The following is an 18462-nucleotide window of genomic DNA, read 5'->3' as shown; positions in this document are numbered from 1 at the left end:
TCCAATTTTCCCAGCAGCATTTATTGAAAAGACTGTCTTTTTTCCAGTGGATAGTCTTTCCTCCTTTGTCGAATATTAGTTGACCATAAAGTTGAGGGTCCACTTCTGGATTTTCTATTCTGTTCTGTTGATCTATGTGTCTGTTTTTATGCCAGTACCACAGTGTCTTGATGACCACAGCTTTGTAGTACCACCTGAAATCTGGCATTGTGATGCCCCCAGCTATGGTTTTCTTTTTTAATACTCCCCTGGCTGTTTGGGGTCTTTTCTGATTCCACACAAATCTTAAGATGATTTGTTCCAACTCTCTGAAGAAAGTCCATGGTATTTTGATAGGGATTGCATTAAACGTGTAAATTGCCCTGGGTAGCATTAGCATTTTCACAATATTAATTCTTCCAATCCCTGAGCATGGAATATTTTTCTATCTCTTTGTGTCTTCCTCAATTTCTTTCAGAAGTGTTCTATAGTTTTTAGGGGATAGATCCTTTACCTCTTTGGTTAGGTTTATTCCTAGGTATCTTATGCTTTTGGGTGCAATCATAAATGGGATTGACTCCTTAATTTCTCTTTTGTCAGTCTCATTGTTAGTGTATAGAAATGCCACTGACTTCTGGGCATTGATTTGTATCCTGCCACACTGCCAAATTGCTGTATGAGTTCTAGCAATCTTGGGGTGGAGCTTTTGGGTTTTCTAGGTAGAGTATCATGTCATCTGTGAAGAGGGAGAGTTGACTTCTTCTTTGCCAATTTGAATGCCTTTTATTTATTTTTGTTGTCTGATTACTGAGGCTAGGACTTCTAGTACTATATTGAATAGCAGTGGTGCGAGTGGACATCCCTGTCTTGTTCCTGATCTTAGGGGAAAGGCTCCCAGTGTTTCCCCATTGAGAATGCTATTTGCTGTGGGCTTTTTGTAGATGGCTTTTAAGATGTTGAGGAATGTTCCCTCTATCCCTACACTCTGAAGAGTTTTGATCAGGAATGGATGCTGCATTTTGTCAAATGCTTTCTCTGCATCTATTGAGAGGATCATATGGTTCTTGTTTTTCTCTTGCTGATATGATCAATCACATTGATTGCTTTACGAGTGTTGAACCAGCCTTGCATCCCAGGGATAAATCCCACTTGGTCATGGTGAATAATCTTCTTAATGTATTGTTGGATCCTATTGGCTAGTATCTTGTTGAGAATTTTTGCATCCGTGTTCATCAGGGATATTGGTCTAGAATTCTCCTTTTTTGGTGGGCTCTCTGTCTGGTTTTGGAATTAAGGTGATGCTGGCCTTATAGAACAAGTTTGGAAGTACTCCATCTCTTTCTATCTTTCCAAACAGCTTTAGTAGAATAGGTATGGTTTCTTCTTTAAACGTTTGATAGAATTCCCCAGGGAAGCCATCTGGCTTGTGGTTTTCCAAAAATGCGTCCCTTTCTTCTACATTGCCTAATTTATTGGTGTATAGCTGCTCATAATATGTTTTTAAAATCGTTTGTATTTCCTTGGTGTTGGTGGTGATCTCTCCTTTCTCATTCATGATTTTAGTAATTTGAGTCTTTTCTCTCTTCTTTTTAATAAGGTTGGCTAATGGTTTATCTATCTTATTAATTCTTTCAAAGAACAAACTCCTGGTTTTGTTAATCTGTTCTACAGTTCTTCTGGTCTCTATTTCATGGAGTTCTGCTCGAATCTTTATTAACTCTCTTCTTCTGCTGGGTGTAGGATCTATCTGCTGTTTTTTTCTCCAGCTCCTTTAGTCGCAAGGTTAGCTTTTGTATTTGAGTTCTTTCCAGTTTTTGGATGGATGCTTGTATTGTGATGTATTTCCCCCTCAGGACTGCTTTTGCTGTATCCCAAAGATTTTGAACAGTTGCTTGTATCTTCATTCTCGTTAGTTTCCTTGAATCTTTTTAATTTTTCCCTAATTTCCTGGTTGAGCCTTTCATCTTTTAGCAGGATGGTCCTTAACCTCCACGTGTTTGAAATCCTTCCAAACTTCTCACAGGTTCTTTAGTTCTAATTTCAAATCATTATTGTCTGAAAATATGCAGGGGACGATCCCAATCTTTTGGTATCGGTTAAGAGCTGATTTGTGACCCAGTATGTGGTCTATTCTGGAGAAAGTTCCATGTGCACTTGAGAAGAATGTGTATTCAGTTGTGTTTGGATGTAAAGTTCTGCAAATATCTGTGAAATCCATCTGGTCCAGTGTATCATTTAAAGCTCTTGTTTCTTTGGAGATGTTGTGCTTAGAAGACCTGTTGATTGTAGAAAGTGCTACATTCAAGTCACCAAGTATAAGTGTGTTATTATCTAAGTATATCTTAACTTTGGTTATTAATTGATTGATATACTTGGCAGCTCCCACAATCGGGGCATAAATATTGATGATTGTTAAGTCCTCTTGTTGGATAGATCCTTTAAGTATGATATAGTGTCCCTCTTCATCTCTTACTACCATCTTTGGGATAAACTAGTTTATTTGATATAAGGATGGCTACCCCTGCTTTCTTTTGAGGGCTATTTGAATGGTAAATGGTTCTCTAACCTTTTATTTTCAGGCTGTAGGTGTCCTTAGTCTAAAGTGAGTCTCTTGTAAACAACGAATAGATGGGTCTTGTTTTTTTATCCAGTCTGAAACCCTGCGCCTTTTGATGGAGTCATTAAGTCCATTCACGTTCAGAGTTACTATTGAAAGATATGAATTTAGTGTCATCATGATACCTATTCAGTCCCTGTTTTTGTGGATTGTTCCCTTGGACTTCCTCTTTCTATTACAGAATCCCCCTTATATTTCTTGCAGAGCTGGCTTCATGGTCACATATTCTTTCAGTTTCTGTCTATCTTGGAAGCTCTTTATCTCTCCTTCTATTCTGAATGAGAGCCTTGCTGGATAAAGGATTCTTGGCTGCATGTTCTTCTCATTTAGGACCCTGAATATATCCTGCCAGCCCTTTCTGGCCTGCCAGGTCTCTTGGAGAGGTCTGCTGTTAATCTAATATTTCTCCCCATAAAAGTTAGAGATTTCTTGTCTCTAGCTCTGTAAAGATCTTCTCTTTATCTTTGAAATTTGCAAGCTTCACTATTAAATGTCGAGGTGTTTAGCGGTTTTTATTGATTTTAGGGGGGGATCTATTTCCTGTATCTGAATGCCTGTTTGCCTCCCCAGATTAGGAAAGTTTTCAGCTATGATTTGTTCAAATACACATTCTGGACCTCTGTCCCTTTCGGCGCCCTTGGGAACCCCAATTAAACGTAAGTTTTTCTTCCTCAGGCTGTCGTTTATTTCCCTTAATCTATCTTCATGGTCTTTTAATTGTTTGTCTCTTTTTTCCTCAGTTTCCCTCTTTGCCATCAACTTGTCTTCTGTCACTCACTTGTTCTTCTACCTCATTAACCCTCATCGTTAGGACCTCTAGTTTGGATTGCATCTCATTCAATTGATTTTTAATTTCTGCCTGATTAGATCTAAATTCTGCAGTCATGAAGTCTCTTGAGTCCTTTATGCTTTTTTCTAGAGCCACCAGTAGCTTTATAATTGTAGTTCTGAATTGGCTTTCTGACATTGAATTGTAATCCAAATTTTGTAACTCTGTGGGAGAGAGGACTGTTTCTGATTCTTTTGAGGTGAGTTTTTCCTTCTAGTCATTTTGCCCAGTGCAGAGTCCAAAAACAAGGAGAAAAAGAGAGAAGAGAAAAAAGAAAAGAAAAAGAAAAAAAGAAAGAAGAAGAAGAAGAAGATTTAAGAAGAAGTAGAAGAGAAAGAAAGAGAAGACAAAGAGAATAGCAAGAGACACTAAAGAACTCAGAAGCTCACATCCCGTCCCCTCCCGCCCGACCGCCACGCCACCAGCACGCCACCCTACATAAAAGAAGAAGAAAGAAAGAAAAGAGAAAAAAAAAAGGAGGGGAAGCAAACAGAAAACAAAAAACAAGTATCCTCTGATTCTGTATACTGTAAATCCCTCGACTTCCCCTAGAACTTTCCAGTGCTGCTTTGTCGATAACTTATTTTTATTTATTTTTATTTATTTTTCCCCTGTCCGTCTAGCTGTTCTTCTGGGGGAGGGGAATCTACTGTGCTGATTTTCAGGTGTGAGCACTTGGGGGTTGCTTCTCAGCCCCCTGCCTGGTGCAGGGCTCAGTGAAAGTTGTTTAAGCTGTTTGTCCGGTGAGGCCACTGTGAGGCTCAGTGGGGGTTGTTTATCCTGTGAGGCCCCAGGAGGAACAACAGTGGCAGCGGCCAGCTCTCCAGCCCTGGAGTCAGATCCAGCAGGAACTACCACAGCTCCCAGTCCGCAGGGGCCTGGATGCTCCAGGGGCGGGGCCGCCGATCTGCACAGCTCGGAGCTGCCCAGCGGCAGGACCGTCCTCGCTGTCCTGGGCCCTCCCGGCCTCGCCTGTCCCCGGGGGAGCGCTGGATCCTGGCCTGTGTCCCCCGGCGCCCTGGGCTCCAGGGCCTGCGCGGCTGGAATCGCGCTCAGACCGCCGGAGCCGCGTCGGAGCTGCTCCCCGCCCCGCCCGGCACGCTGCAGCCCTTTAGGGAGCTCCGCCACAGGGTGTGGTGCGCTCTCCCCAGGGCGCAGGTCCTCTGTTGGTGCCCCTGGGAGCCTGAGGGCATCCCCGCCCCTCCTGGGATCCTGGGATCCTGCTCCAACTCCCTGCATGCGCCTTTCTGTCCGGGAAGATTGGTGAAGCTCCTGCTTCTCCCGGACTGGGCTTTCCTGTCCTGGGGGCTTTTGCTGTGTGGCCTTAGCCCACTCCTTGTTGGGCCCCTCCCCCTTGGATGCTTTTTATTTATTCCCCCCTTCGCCCCCCCCCCCCCCCCCCCCCGTCTTTCTACCTTGATAGAAGCTCAAACTCTTCTCACTGTGGCATTCTTTTTATTTTTATTTTTATTTATTTATTTTTATGATAGTCACACAGAGAGAGAGAGAGGCAGAGGAAGAATCAGGCTCCATGCACCGGGAGTCCCACGTGGGATTTGATCCTGGGTCTCCAGGATCGGGCCCTGGGCCAAAGGCAGGCGCTAAACCACTGCACCACCCAGGGATCCTGCAGCTGTTCTCTTTTTAAATCTCAGGACGAATTCGTAGGTTTTCAGGATGATTTGAAAGTTATCTAGGTAATTTGGTGGGGGACAGGTGACTTGGGGATCCTACTGTTCCACCATCTTGCTCCTCCTCCTCTTAGGATTTTTCTTTTTTTTTTTTTTAATTTTTTTTTTAATTTATTTATGATAGTCACAGAGAGAGAGAGAGAGAGAGAGGCAGAGACACAGGCAGAGGGAGAAGCAGGCTCCATGCACTGAGAGCCCGAAGTGGGATTCCATCCCAGGTCTCCAGGATCGTGCCCCAGGCCAAAGGCAGGTGCCAAACCGCTGCGCCACCCAGGGATCCCTCTTATGATTTTTCTTAAGTAAGTTCCACACCCAGCATGAAGGCTTGAACTCACAACACTGTAATTAAGACCTGAGCTGAGATCAAGAGTCAGAAGCTTAACCCACTGAGCCACCCAGCTGCTCCTCCTCTTAAGATTTTCTTAAAAACATTTTCTTGTCTCTAGCTTACTTTATTGAAGGAATACAGTATATAGTACACAGAACATACAAAATAACATAATCAATTGTTTATGCTGTTGGTAAGGCTTCCAGTCAACAGGAGGCTGTAACTTAGGTTTTGGGAGCATCAGAAGTTACACATGGATTTTCAACTATGTAGGGGGTCAATGGAAGTCCTCAACTTCCATGTTGTTCAAGAGTCCATTGTAATGATTTTTATGTGTCTGGGAGTAATTTACATGGCATAAGATGCCATAACACTGTGCCTGACCATAATAAGTGCTGAAATAAATGTCTTGTAAAATGATTAATAAAAATATATTTCCAGAGTTTCAAATATTGCAATCAAGTCCTAGAATCAATCACATCAGCATAAAAATTTTTCAGCTGAAATTTGCTGTTTTTTCACACACACACACACACACATACACAGTGACCATGAAAATAAGACACAGAACACTGAAAGAATTAAAGAAAAAATTAAGGATGGGAGAAGACAATTATATCTTTTTAGCTATTTGGGGTAGGCATAGAGTGGACAGAATTGAGGAAAAATGTAATTTATTTGTTGCTTCTCAGCAAACCAAAAGCTTAACTTTAAACTCTAGGCTCCTACTCTGATTTTTCGTTCTATCAAACATGTGAATTAGTGTACTATTATGGTGGTATTTTTAAGTGCTTAATCATTGGCATTTACATTTCTAAGAACTGTCTAGAAATATTGAAAGAATTCAGAAACCTTCAACAATTAATACCATTATTAAATTCTGTATTAAATTAGCAATCAAATAACACCAAGAATTAATGTCATTACAGTGGGGGATATTTTAGAGAAGAACAGAGAACACAGACTTAAAGAAAAAATAATGTTTCACCAAAGTGAACACAAAGGATGCCAAATGGAGTAAACTCTAAGACTGAACTTAGATAAATTGTTGGGATTATGTATGAAATAAAAAAGGATATTGCAGTACAATAATCCTGGAAGAACTTAAATAAGGAAGTATAAAACAATATGGTCGGCATCTTAACTCCTTATTTAACCACTGATGAACTTTGTATTATATTAATCTCAATTTTAGGGCAATATGAAGTTTTAAGGGTATCATAATTGGGCAAAAAGTTAACATCTTCCATCTTCCACAAAAAACACTGATTCATTCATAAACACAACTTATTCCTAAAGCTTTTAGGGATATGTACATAGGATGCATAAATGTGATAAGAGTCAGTGGTGAAAGTTAATGTCTTTTAGGAAATAAATTGTTTTGTAGAAATATAAAGCTGAATATAATCACCTGTGACTGTTCTATTTCTGCTTTGTTTAACTTGATTCCAAGGATTTCAGCAGCAACCTTCTGAAAACACAGGAAGACCTACATAACAAAAATAGGTTTAAATGATTTAAAACAGGCATGCTTAAGTTACCTTTAAATAAATTGAACCTTCTTTAAAAATGATAAACATCAAGAATTGTGAAAATATGATGTACCAGGTTACTCCAAAAATAGCTTTGTTAAATACAGTAACATTTTAAGTGTAATAATTTTAGATGATTAAATCATAATTTGAAAATCATGCAATTCACTAAATTAGTCTAAACACAGACATTTATCTCTAAAAATTTACATTGAAACTTTTTTGTTTTATTTTTTTAAAGATTTTATTTATTTGAGAGAGAGAGAGCACGCAAGAGTGCGCGAGCAGGGGGAGGGGCAGCAGGAGAAACAGACCCCTTGCTGAGCAGGGAGCCCAACACAAGGCTCAACCCCAGGACCCTGAGATCATGACCTGAGCCAAAGATAGACACTTAATGACTGAGCCACTCAGGCACCCTTACATTAAAAAAATTTTTAACATAAGAGAATTAATTACAGATACCACATTTAAAAAAATAAAACAACTACTAGCATAACAAACTCCTGAAAGTCCTGGGAAAAATAAATTAGTCTGTACTTTAGCACCCAGGTTTTCACTGGCAATTCTTTATTGGTCTTTTGATCTGGCTTTAGCCTATCTTAAAAGATCACCTTCCAATACTTTAATAATCTTTGTGGCTTTCACCAATTTCAATAAATTCTCCATCATTTCTTGAGCAAAACAACTTAGTAATCTTTATTCTTTTTATTGGTGCAGGAGCAGCATAATCTGTTATCCTTAAACAAAAATCAACAGTACTTTTCTGTAAACAGCCTTTCATACATACCTAGCTTATGCTGGTCCCACTATGATTCTAGGACTCCAATCCAGACATTGCCTATAATGTTATACTTGTTTTTGCTTCATAAATGTCTTATCATATTCTTATCCCTACTTATCTTGTGAATACTTACTGAATATTGCAACTAATTTAATTGTGATTTCTAGAGAGAGAGAGAGAGAGAGAGAGAGAGAGAGAGAGATACACATATCCCCAAAAGGCTTATGTCATTTACATTCGAAATAGCATCATACATTATAGTTCACTGATGGTCAACACTCAAGAAAAATAAGAAAGCTAGCATGGTAGAATGGAGAGAAAGAGAGGGACTGTAAAGGAAAATAAGCAAAGTGGTTAAGGGAGTATAAATCATATAAGATCTGGTAGGCTATGGAAGGGCTTTGGCTTTTACACTGAGTTAAATGGAAGCCATGGGAAAGTAGCTTGATGACCTCTATTTTAACAGGGTCGATCTGATTATTGTATTGAGTACTCTCACTACAGAAGATCAAAGGTACAAAAAGACAAGCCAGAAGGACACTAATGTAAGAGATGATGGAGGCTTGAAACAAAGTACTAGCAGTGGAGAGGGTAGAAATAGTCACCAGGTTCTGGATTCGTCATGAAAGTAGAACCAACAGGACTTGGCAATAGATAGATGTGGTATATAAAAGAAAGACAAGTTGAGAATGATTCTAAAATTTTCTCAGCCTTAGCAACTAGCAGAAGATCTGCCATTTATTGAACTGAGGAAGACTATGGGAGATTTCAGGAGACAATATCAAGAATTTAGTTCTGAACCTGAATAAAATTAGGGCTGCTTATTAGGCATCTAAGTGGAGATGATGAACAGCCAGTTGGAATATATGAGTCTGGGTTCAAGAAAGATGTCTGGTCAAAGCCTTGGGACTAAATGAGGTCACTAAGGAAATAAGTTTAGAAAAATGTTATCCAAGGGCTAAGCTTAGGGAACTGCAATATTCAGAAGTCAGAGTGAGAAGGAATCAAAAAAAAAAAAAAAAAGAAAGGAACTGAGAGAGAGTAGCTAGTGAGGTAAGAGTAAACCAGGGGTTGCAGTATCCTGGAAGGTAAACGAGGAAAGTATTTCAAAGAAAAGAAAGTGATCAACTATTTTCTAACTCAAGGAAGATGAGGACTAACAGCAAACCACCACGTTTAGCAAAAACAGGGTCACTGGTGACTTTAATAACAGTAGTTTGGGTGAAATACTGGGTGAAGAAGTCCAGCTGACTGTTCAAGAGAAACTGCAAAGAGAGAACTAGAGACAATTCTTTCAAAACACACTCCACTGGAACTAAGGGAAAGAAAGAAGGCAACAGCTCAAGAAGGATGTAGGATCAAGAGTTTCTTGTTTTTAAGATGAGAAGCCATAATATTTTGTATGCCGATAGAATAATTCAGTAGACAGAAAAAAAGTCATGATGCAGGAAGGAAAGAGAATTGCTGAGCACTGTTCGTTACTAGGCCAAGAGAAATGGGACTAAAGCACAATGGAGGCGCAGGCCTGAGCCAGGAGCACAGAAGGCTTGTCTCACAATAATCGTACAGGAGACAGAAGATGTGGGAACAGAGACAGGGAGCAAGAAGGGTGGGGGTAAAAGTGGTGGTAAGAGTATGCAGTTATCTTCTGTTGGCTTCAAATTTCTGTAAAATAGGAAACAAAGTCATCAGCTGAGAGAATGGATGAGGAAATGTTGAAGATCTTTTAAAACTTTGGTTTAAACCAGAGTTCAGGTTTAGCCAAGTGAGTCCAATAAAGTCATAGAGGAAAGGAAATTAAGGGCATATGCATGGCAAAGATTTTGGTTGGTCATGAGATTTAAGTTAGGAAATTAGGAAAATGAGGACATGAAAGGAGGTTAGGGACATTAAAAAGGTTAAGATCAGCATCTACCAGGTCCTATCAGAACTGCAGATTGATGAATTAGGGAAGTCAAGGATATGAGCTGGACAGACAGGAGGGTGGTCAGTGACCAGGATGTCTGACATTGAGATGGAAGGTAACAGAAGAGCTGTAGTGATCTGTAATGAGAGCCTGGGAGTGAGTGGCTGAGGTGAGGTGGAGGACAAACAAAGATATTGAAATTACTAAGAATTATGACAAAGGTAAGTATTAGAGAAAGTACAGTTAGAAGCTCAGGTGATGGGGGGAATAATCTGAAGATGGGGATCACTAAAGTCTTAAAGTGGTTCCATAAGAATAAACCACTTCAAAGTTGCATTTCAAGACAAAATAACAAGAATTTTTAAGGAGGGCTCAACACAAGTACACAAAAATCTGGAGCGGTTAAACACAAGCCAAAATACTGGAAGTTAAAATAATTCTAGGGACACTTGGGTAGCTCAGTTGGTTAAGCTTCTGACTCTTGGTTTTGGCTCAGGTCATGATCTCAGGATAATGAAATTGAGCCCCACATCAAGCTCTGTACCAGACATGGAAGATGCTCTTAAGATGCTTAAGATGCTCTCTCCTTTAAAAATAGACCTGCCCTACGACCCAGCAATTGCACTGCTGGGGATTTACCCCAAAGATACAGATGCAGTGAAACGGCAGGACACCTGCACCCCAATGTTTATAGCAACAATGTCCACAATAGCCAAACTGTGGAAGGAGCCTCGGTGTCCATCGAAAGATGAATGGATAAAGAAAATGTGGCCTATATATACAATGGGATATTACTCAGCTATTAGAAACGACAAATACCCACCATTTGCTTCATTCAATGTGGATGGAACTGGAGGGTATTATGCTGAGTGAAGTAAGTCGATTGGAGAAGGACAAACATTATATGGTCTCATTCATGTGGGGAATATAAAAAATAGTGAAAAGGATTAAAGGAAAAAGGAGAGAAAATGAGTGGGAAATATCAGTGAGGGTTACAGCACATGAGAGACTCCTAACTCTGGGAAACGAACAAGGGGTGGTGGAAGGGGAGGTAGGTGGGGGGATGGAGTGACTGGGTAACGGGTACTGAGGGGGGCATTTGATGGGATGAGCACTGGGTATTATGCTATATGTTGGCAAATCAAACTCCAATAAAAATATACATACAAAAAAAAAAAAAGATGCTCTCTCCTTCTCTCCCTCTGCCCCTCCCTCCCCGCTCACATGCTCTCTCTCATACATAAAATAAATAAATAAAATAATAAAATAAAATAAAATAAAATAAAATAAAATAAAATAAAATAAAATAAAATAAAATAAAATAAATAAAATAAAATAAAATAAAATAAAATAAAATAAAATAAAATAAAATAAAATAAATAAAATAAAATAGTTCTAAAATGACAGAAGACCCCCTAGGAAAGTAAGTGAAGGTAGAAGATCAATCCATGGTACTGATTTTATATATTTTTAAATGGCATGTGTGGGTATTGCCCATGTTTGCATTATCTTGGGAGAAAGTGTTCTGATAATAATCAGAAAATAAACAGGTAATGAAATTTTAAAAAGTTCAACCCTGATAGCAATCAAAGAAATTCAAGTAGCAAGATATCATTTTTTTGTCTTTTTGGGGTTTTTTTGGCCTACAAAATTGACAAAGATGTAAAAGGAAATAAATAAATCCTGGATGTTAAAAAAAAAATACTGCAGTGATACAGTACTCATACAATAATCTGAGGGGTTATTAAACCTATTTAGTAATATTAAATGACATGGCCAAATTTTCTATGTGCAAATATATTAAATTAAAAAATTAAAAAAAAAAACTAAAAGACTGAATTATTTCTATATTATAATCTTACTTTTTAAAATATTTAGTACAACTAATAACCCCGGAGTGTCACTAATTAGGTTTGCAAATCCTATCCCCACCACTCCTGAACTGTGTACCCTGGACTCCCCTTACATAATCTCTCTAGGACTCATCTATAGCACAGAGATAATGAGAGCAGCACAGCACTTGCAAGTCAGGAAACAAGTATTCAGTGAATGCAATTCACTAGCAGCAACAGCAATAGCATGAATATTTGAGAGTATCAGAAACTATCAGGAATCACATGAAGTTGTGAATGGTCATCTCTGGATGCTGAGATAGTAGGTGATTTTTATGTTCTTTTTTTAAATTTATGTTTTTTAACTCTTGTACTTTTAAATTCCTTAAAATAACCATATACTTACATTAAATGAATTGTAAAGATAATATAAACAGCATAAACATATCTATTTTATGTCTTCAATAGGAATTAATTTGTTCCAAAAATTAAGCCTAGGAAGTACACTTCCAGTGAATATTATTATTAAACAAAATATTCAGTATTCATTATTTTACTTACAGAGTCTCCTGTCTTTGCTGAGACAAAGTGGCTACTAAAACCATTTTCCTGGCAAAGCCGTAAGTGTTTTTCAAGTTTTACCGTTCGCATATGCTCCAAATCAACTAGAAAAGTGAACAAAAACAGAACAAAACTCGATTATCTGAGTCAATCAATTCACTGTTAACATGCTTAAATTTGACTTACTTTCCAATATTATATACCAGCTTAGACACTAGCTGTGTCATCGCCTTGAGCAATTTCTTTAAACTTTTTATACTTGACTCTACACATTTTTAATAATAAATTTATTTTTTTATTGGTGTTCAATTTGCCAACATACAGAATAACACTCAGTGCTCATCCCGTCAAGTGCCCCCCTCAGTGCCCATCACCCATTCACCCCCACTGCCCGCCCTCCTCCCCTTCCACCACCCCTAGTTCGTTTCCCAGAGTTAGGAGTCTTCATGTTCTGTCTCCCTTTCTGATATTCCCTACCCATTTCTTCTCCCTTCCCTTCTATTCTCTTTCACTATTATTTATATTCCCTAAATAAATGGGACCATATAAGGTTTGTCCTTCTCCGATTGACTTATTTCAATCAGCATAATACCCTCCAGTTCCATCCATGTTGAAGCAAATGGTGGGTATTTGTCAAATTTAAAAAACTAAGAATAACAAATATGCCTATCTTATGTAGAGTTATCTGAGAGTGAATCCAAGGACAGTCCACAATGACCAGCACATGAAAAGTACTTGAAAAATGAAACTTATCATTCTAATTACCTACAGCTTCAGGCACATTGATGAGACCCAAAAAAGATCTAATTAGTATAACATGTTTAAACATAATGATTATAGTTGACCTTTGAACATCATGGGTTTGAACTTACATGTGAGTTTTTACAGTACAGCACTGTAAAAGTATTTTATCTTCCTTGTGATTTTCTTAATAGCATTCTTCTTTCTACTTTATTTTAAGAATATAGCATATAATACACATAGCAAACAAAACATGTGTTAACTGACTGTTTATGCTATCAGTAAGTCTTCCAGTCAATAATAAGCTGTTTGTGGTTATGTTCTAGAGAGTCAAAAGTTCCACGTGGATTTGGCTGTGCATGCAGGGGATCGGCACTCATAACCCCCATGTTGTTCAAGGGTCAACTGGAACTGAAAGTAAGATGCACTTACCCAAGCATATTTACTTTGAAACAGTTTAACTACTTTAATAATTACAATAGCTCTTTAATCTCTATAAACTTTCATGTTAAACAAATACAGAATTAATTTTGCGCCAAAAGATAGCAATATTTTGTTGCATGTTTACTTTATTTACAACCACAGTTTAATTTCACAAACATACATCTCAGTTGCTTTCCAAACCTAAAGTACACATTTTGAAAGTAATGGGTAAGGGTATATTTCCTTGAATAGGTGTAGGTGCTTTAAAGTAAAGCATGGTACTCATAGCCAATACTGGTTTTATCCAGCATAGTCTATTTTTTCAAATGTGATCCTTTATTGGATAGTTTCTCTTTTTATAACACTACAGACTCTATAAGGGTGTTGACTCAATGCCGTCAAATTATAAGGCAAATATATTCACAGGATTTAAGGACAACTAGGCTCTTTGAGTCAATATAGGAAAAAAAAACTTAAACTGATTTCCTGAGGAAGGGACCCAACTGACTTGTAAAAACTTGTAAATTTGCAAATCTACTAAGCCTACATAATAGTGGCAATTGATAATCAACTAAAAAATGCTCTCATACTACATAAAAGGCTTTATTTAAAATTATATTCAAGGTCTTTAGTCTGTAAGCTCAAGAGATCTTTCTCTAGTAGATTTTTGATCTAGTGAGGGATTTCTGAGTCTCATTTATATTGCTTAGCTTGGATAATATGGAGCTTTTTTCTTTTCTGGCCACAAGCTGCTGTTCCTTAAACATCACTGAAACCTTATTTACAAGAACAAGCCAAAAAATGTCCAGATACCACAGGCATCAATTTGTAGAAGACTAAAATACTAAGCTATTAGCACTGACATTTATACATCTAGTTTATCATAGTAATGAGGCTAAAATGCTTTCCTAATTCAACATGAGTAAGAACTAATCATGTCACTAAGAAAATTACCCAATGATGTCACTGTCCAATTAAAAATAAAAACAACACATGAAGTTTGTCATTTAACATGTCTGTGCTAACTAATCTTTTTGAATGGAATACTCTGTCATTGTTCTGTTTTTCCCTTCTCATTTCTCCTCCCTCTCTTCTATCCCCCAACTCCCTAACTACTACATACACTTATCTATAGCACTGGGGAATTTACTATCCAAGCAAAAGGTTTTTCCTAATGAAGATAACCATGATGGAGCACCTGGGTGGCTCAGTCAGCTGAGAATCCAACTTTTGGTTTTGGCTCAGGTCATGATCTCAGGGTCATGAGATCAAGCCCCACATCAGGAACTGTACTAACAGGGAGGGAGTCTGCTTGTGATTCTCTCCCTCTGCATCCCACCGCTCCCACTCTGGCTCACACTCTCTCTGTCTAAAATAAACAAATAAATCTTACAAAAAATATAAGATAACCATGAGAAACTAGTACTTTCACTGGTCAACTGAAAACAACATTTATTCAATAAAGCTCATTGAGTACCTATTATATGCCAAGCACTATGGTAGGCAGTGGGAACCCAAAGGTAAAAAACATATAATCCAGATCCTAAAAAAGCCACCACCTATATTTTAGGAACATAAAAGACCATCAGCAATCATAACAGTTATTTTAAATAACTGAGATTCTGACAAAGGAGACAGCAGATACAGAACAGGCCTTCACAGAACTTCACTACAAAGTTTTCTTCTGTTAAATTTAGTGGGCAATGCTTAAGAAGACTCAGTTACTAGAATATTTAATTCTAAATAATCCAGAAATGTATATTCCAAAGAAAAAGTTATAGTGAGATGCTGGTTAAATCTTTCCTTTCTTCATTTTTAAGAGCATCCTTAAAATTATTATCCAGTACCCATCTATGATACATGTGATAACACTCTCTGCTCACTGCCTTGATTTAATTTCTGTTATGTCCTTCAGTGAACCACACTTCCTAGTTCTCTTGTTTTGTTTTTGAAAGTGGAATAAAAATTTCTTAATAACAGTAATTACCCAAATACTCGGAAAAACAATCATGAAATGTAAAATGCTAGAGACAACTACTGATAACACTTTAGTATATATCTTTCCAATATCTAAGCAACTGAAGGTCAAAAAGGCATTAACATTGTACATACATGCAATTTCTCTTAACCATTCTATAGCCTCCATAAACACGTGCTTAACAATTCCAAAGGATAACCACTTTCTAGATCATTCATTCATTCAGTTAACAAATATATGAGTGCCTGTTTGGCCAGGCACTGTCCTGGGTGTTACAGATACAAGGAGCTTACATTTTAATAAAGGCAAGAGACTAACAAGTAAAATACATAGAACTGTAAGTGCAACGGCCCTATGGGAAGATTACGTTTAGCAGTAAAAGAAAAGCAGGAGGCCAAGGTGGCTGAAATGAGTTTTAAAAGCCGGAACCATGGCAGTGCCAGTGGCTCAGTGGTTTAGCGACACCTTCAGCCCAGAGCATGATCCTGGAGACCTGGGATCGAGGCCATGTCGGGTTCCCCACAGGGAGCCTGCCTCTTCCTCTGTCTATGTTTCTGCCTCTCACTGTGTCTCTCGTGAGTAAATAAATAAAATCTTAAAAAAAAAAAAAAAAAAAAAAGCCAGGAACCAGATCACACAGGGTGCACTGGCCATATTTCAAGAAAACAAAGAAAACCCAGTGTAATATGACATTTTAGAAGGTTCATTTGGGCTGTTTTGCTGAGAATAAACTACAGAAAGTCAAATGTAAGGCAGAGAAGCCATTGAGGAAGCTTTTGTAAAAATCTAAAAGAAAAAAAAAAAGAACCTCAGGGAAGAAAGCAGAGCCAAGAGAGACTGGGTTGCAGTGATATATACATATTTTTTGAGTCTCTGGATCACACCATACCTACAGGTAGAATAGTTACTGGGTTTTTCAGTTATGTGAGGTGAAGGCAATAAAATTCCCTCCATTTTTGGTTAAAAAAAAAAGTCTAAGAAAGAGAAGATGATAGTTTGGACAATACTTGGTAGCAGTAGAGATGGTTAAAAAGTAGGGCAGATTCTCCTGCCCTACGACCCAGCAATTGCACTGCTGGGGATTTACCCCAAAGATACAGATGCTATGAAACGCCGGGACACCTGCATCCCAATGTTTATAGCAGCAATGTCCATAATAGCCAAACTGTGGAAGGAGCCTCGGTGTCCATCAAAAGATGAATGGATAAAGAAGATGTGGCCTATGTATACAATGGAATATTACTCAGCCATTAGAAACGACAAATACCCACCATTGCTTTGACGTGGATGGAACTGAGTGAAATAAGTCAATCAGAGAAGGACAAACATTATATGGTCTCATTCATTTGGGGAATATAAAAAATAGTGAGAGGGAATAAAGGGGAAAGGAGAGAAAATGAGTGGGAAATATCAGTGAGGGTGACAGCACATGAGAGACACCTAACTCTGGGAAATGAACAAGGGGTAGTGGAAGAGGAAGTGGGCGGGGGGTTGGGGTGACTGGATGATGGGCACTGAGGGGGCACTTGGCGGGATGAGCACTGTGTGTTATGCTATATGTTGGCAAACTGAACTCCAATAAAAAAAAAGTAGGGCAGATTCTCAATAGATTTTTGGGATAAAAAGTAAATCCAAATGCTAATGGATTTGACATGGGATGTGAGGCATTCAGAGAAATCACTTGAAGACAGTTACTTGGATTTAAAATGAGACACGGGGACACCTGTGTGGTTCAACGGTTGAGCGTCTGCCTTCAGCTCAGGGCGTGACCCTCAGATTGGAGATTAAGTCCCACATCAGGCTTCTGCGGGGGGCCTGCTTCTCCCACTGCCTGTCTCTGCCTCTCTGTGTCTCTCATGAATAAATAAATAAAATATTTTTTAAAAATTGAAAAATAAAAATAAAATGAGATACAGTATATTATAGGATTTGTTCTAGCCACACTCAGTTGCATGGATGGAAGTGTTGAGCAGATAAAGGTTTGCATTCAAGCAGAGAAATTACTTAAGTAATTAGGCAGAGAAACTGTACCATGTACAATTACTGAAAAGAAGGGCAGGTAAGCTGAAGATAGTAAATGTAAGGAAGTGATTATATTGATGGAGCATGAAATCTAAGTTGAGTAAGGAGGGGTTCAGGAAAATTAAAATTGTTAAGATGTAATTGGTAACTGATGTTAAGCTTTTGTGTGAGTCTAAAAATAACTGGAGTTGAGTTACTCAAGGAGCTTAGCTGAAAAGACAGGAGGTAACGGATAGACTGGGATACATGAAATTGATGTCAACATTACAGAGAAGGCACAGAAACTGATACTAGGTCTTCAGAATAAGTATGTTAGCATAGGTCAGGGGCAGGAAGGCTAGAAGTAAAGGACTCAGGGAACATGAGAGAGCAAGAATACTCTGTGTGGACACTGAAATTACCAGGAATGGTGACAGCAACAGTAATGGAGCAACCGTGACCTGGAATAAATCTCAGAAATTCATGGAGTTGATTCAGGCAGGGGCTGGCTGATACTGCCAACAAATACAAGTAGCTAGCAGGAGGTATGAACATATAGCTTGATATTCAAATCTAAGGTATCTTAGGGAAGACAAAAAAGAATGTTCTGGAAAGAGCAACACGGAACAAAGTCATCTATCCCACCTCCAGTCTGACTGATAAGGTAGATACAATAGGGGAAAATCAACACTTGAAAGAGCTTCAGGAGGGGTACTTGGGTGGCTCAGCTGGTAGAGCACGAGACTATGTGACTCTAGATCACAGGGTCATGAGTTCGAGCCCCACACTGGGGATAGAGTTTCTTGAAAAATAATAATAAAATAAAATCTAAGAAGAAGAAAAGCGCTTCAGGAGAAGGCAGCATCATCCTTATAGAAGATAGACTATTCCAACAGAAAAGACAAGTGAAAAGACATACATTAATTAAATGGCAGAAGTTTTAAAATTTTTGTTCAAGGAAAATATTAAAAATACAGGACTTTATTGATGTGGAAGGGTCTCAGAAATTATGAAAAGATCGAAACTAGGGTCTGAAAACAGGAGGTCAAGACTCTATAGGATAAGAATGCAGGAAATAAACCAATGATATCAATGTCCTAGGCCTTCTGGTATAGCTAATATCAATAGGGATAAAAAACACAAAGATGAAAAAATTCTAAAACTATATTAGACAAGAAAATCCAAATTTTTTTACTATCAAAACCAACTATGAAAAAAAATTACTTGGCTCATGCATCCTGAGCATCCTAACTATACATTAAA

General features: G+C 38.3%; 1 protein-coding gene across 4 annotated transcripts in view; it reads right to left on the bottom strand.

Annotated features, from left to right (window-relative positions):
- Positions 1-18462, bottom strand: part of RAB28 (RAB28, member RAS oncogene family) — a 136823-nt gene that overhangs the window by 35514 nt on the left and 82847 nt on the right. For all 4 annotated transcript variants that reach the window (XR_005357237.1, XM_038533375.1, XM_038533374.1 and 1 more), the window contains exons 5-6: positions 12057-12160; positions 6856-6933 (exon numbers count right to left, since the gene is read on the bottom strand). Coding sequence is in view for 3 of the 4 variants with exons in the window: in XM_038533375.1 (XP_038389303.1) it covers positions 6856-6933; positions 12057-12160 (182 nt within the window). In the remaining variant the exon portion in view is untranslated. The remainder of the gene's footprint in view (positions 1-6855; positions 6934-12056; positions 12161-18462) is intronic.

The sequence above is a fragment of the Canis lupus genome, chromosome 3 (genome assembly GCF_011100685.1).
Source record: "Canis lupus familiaris isolate Mischka breed German Shepherd chromosome 3, alternate assembly UU_Cfam_GSD_1.0, whole genome shotgun sequence".
NCBI classification, from domain to species: Eukaryota; Metazoa; Chordata; class Mammalia; order Carnivora; family Canidae; genus Canis; species Canis lupus.
This window is presented reverse-complemented; position numbering and strand designations above follow the sequence as displayed.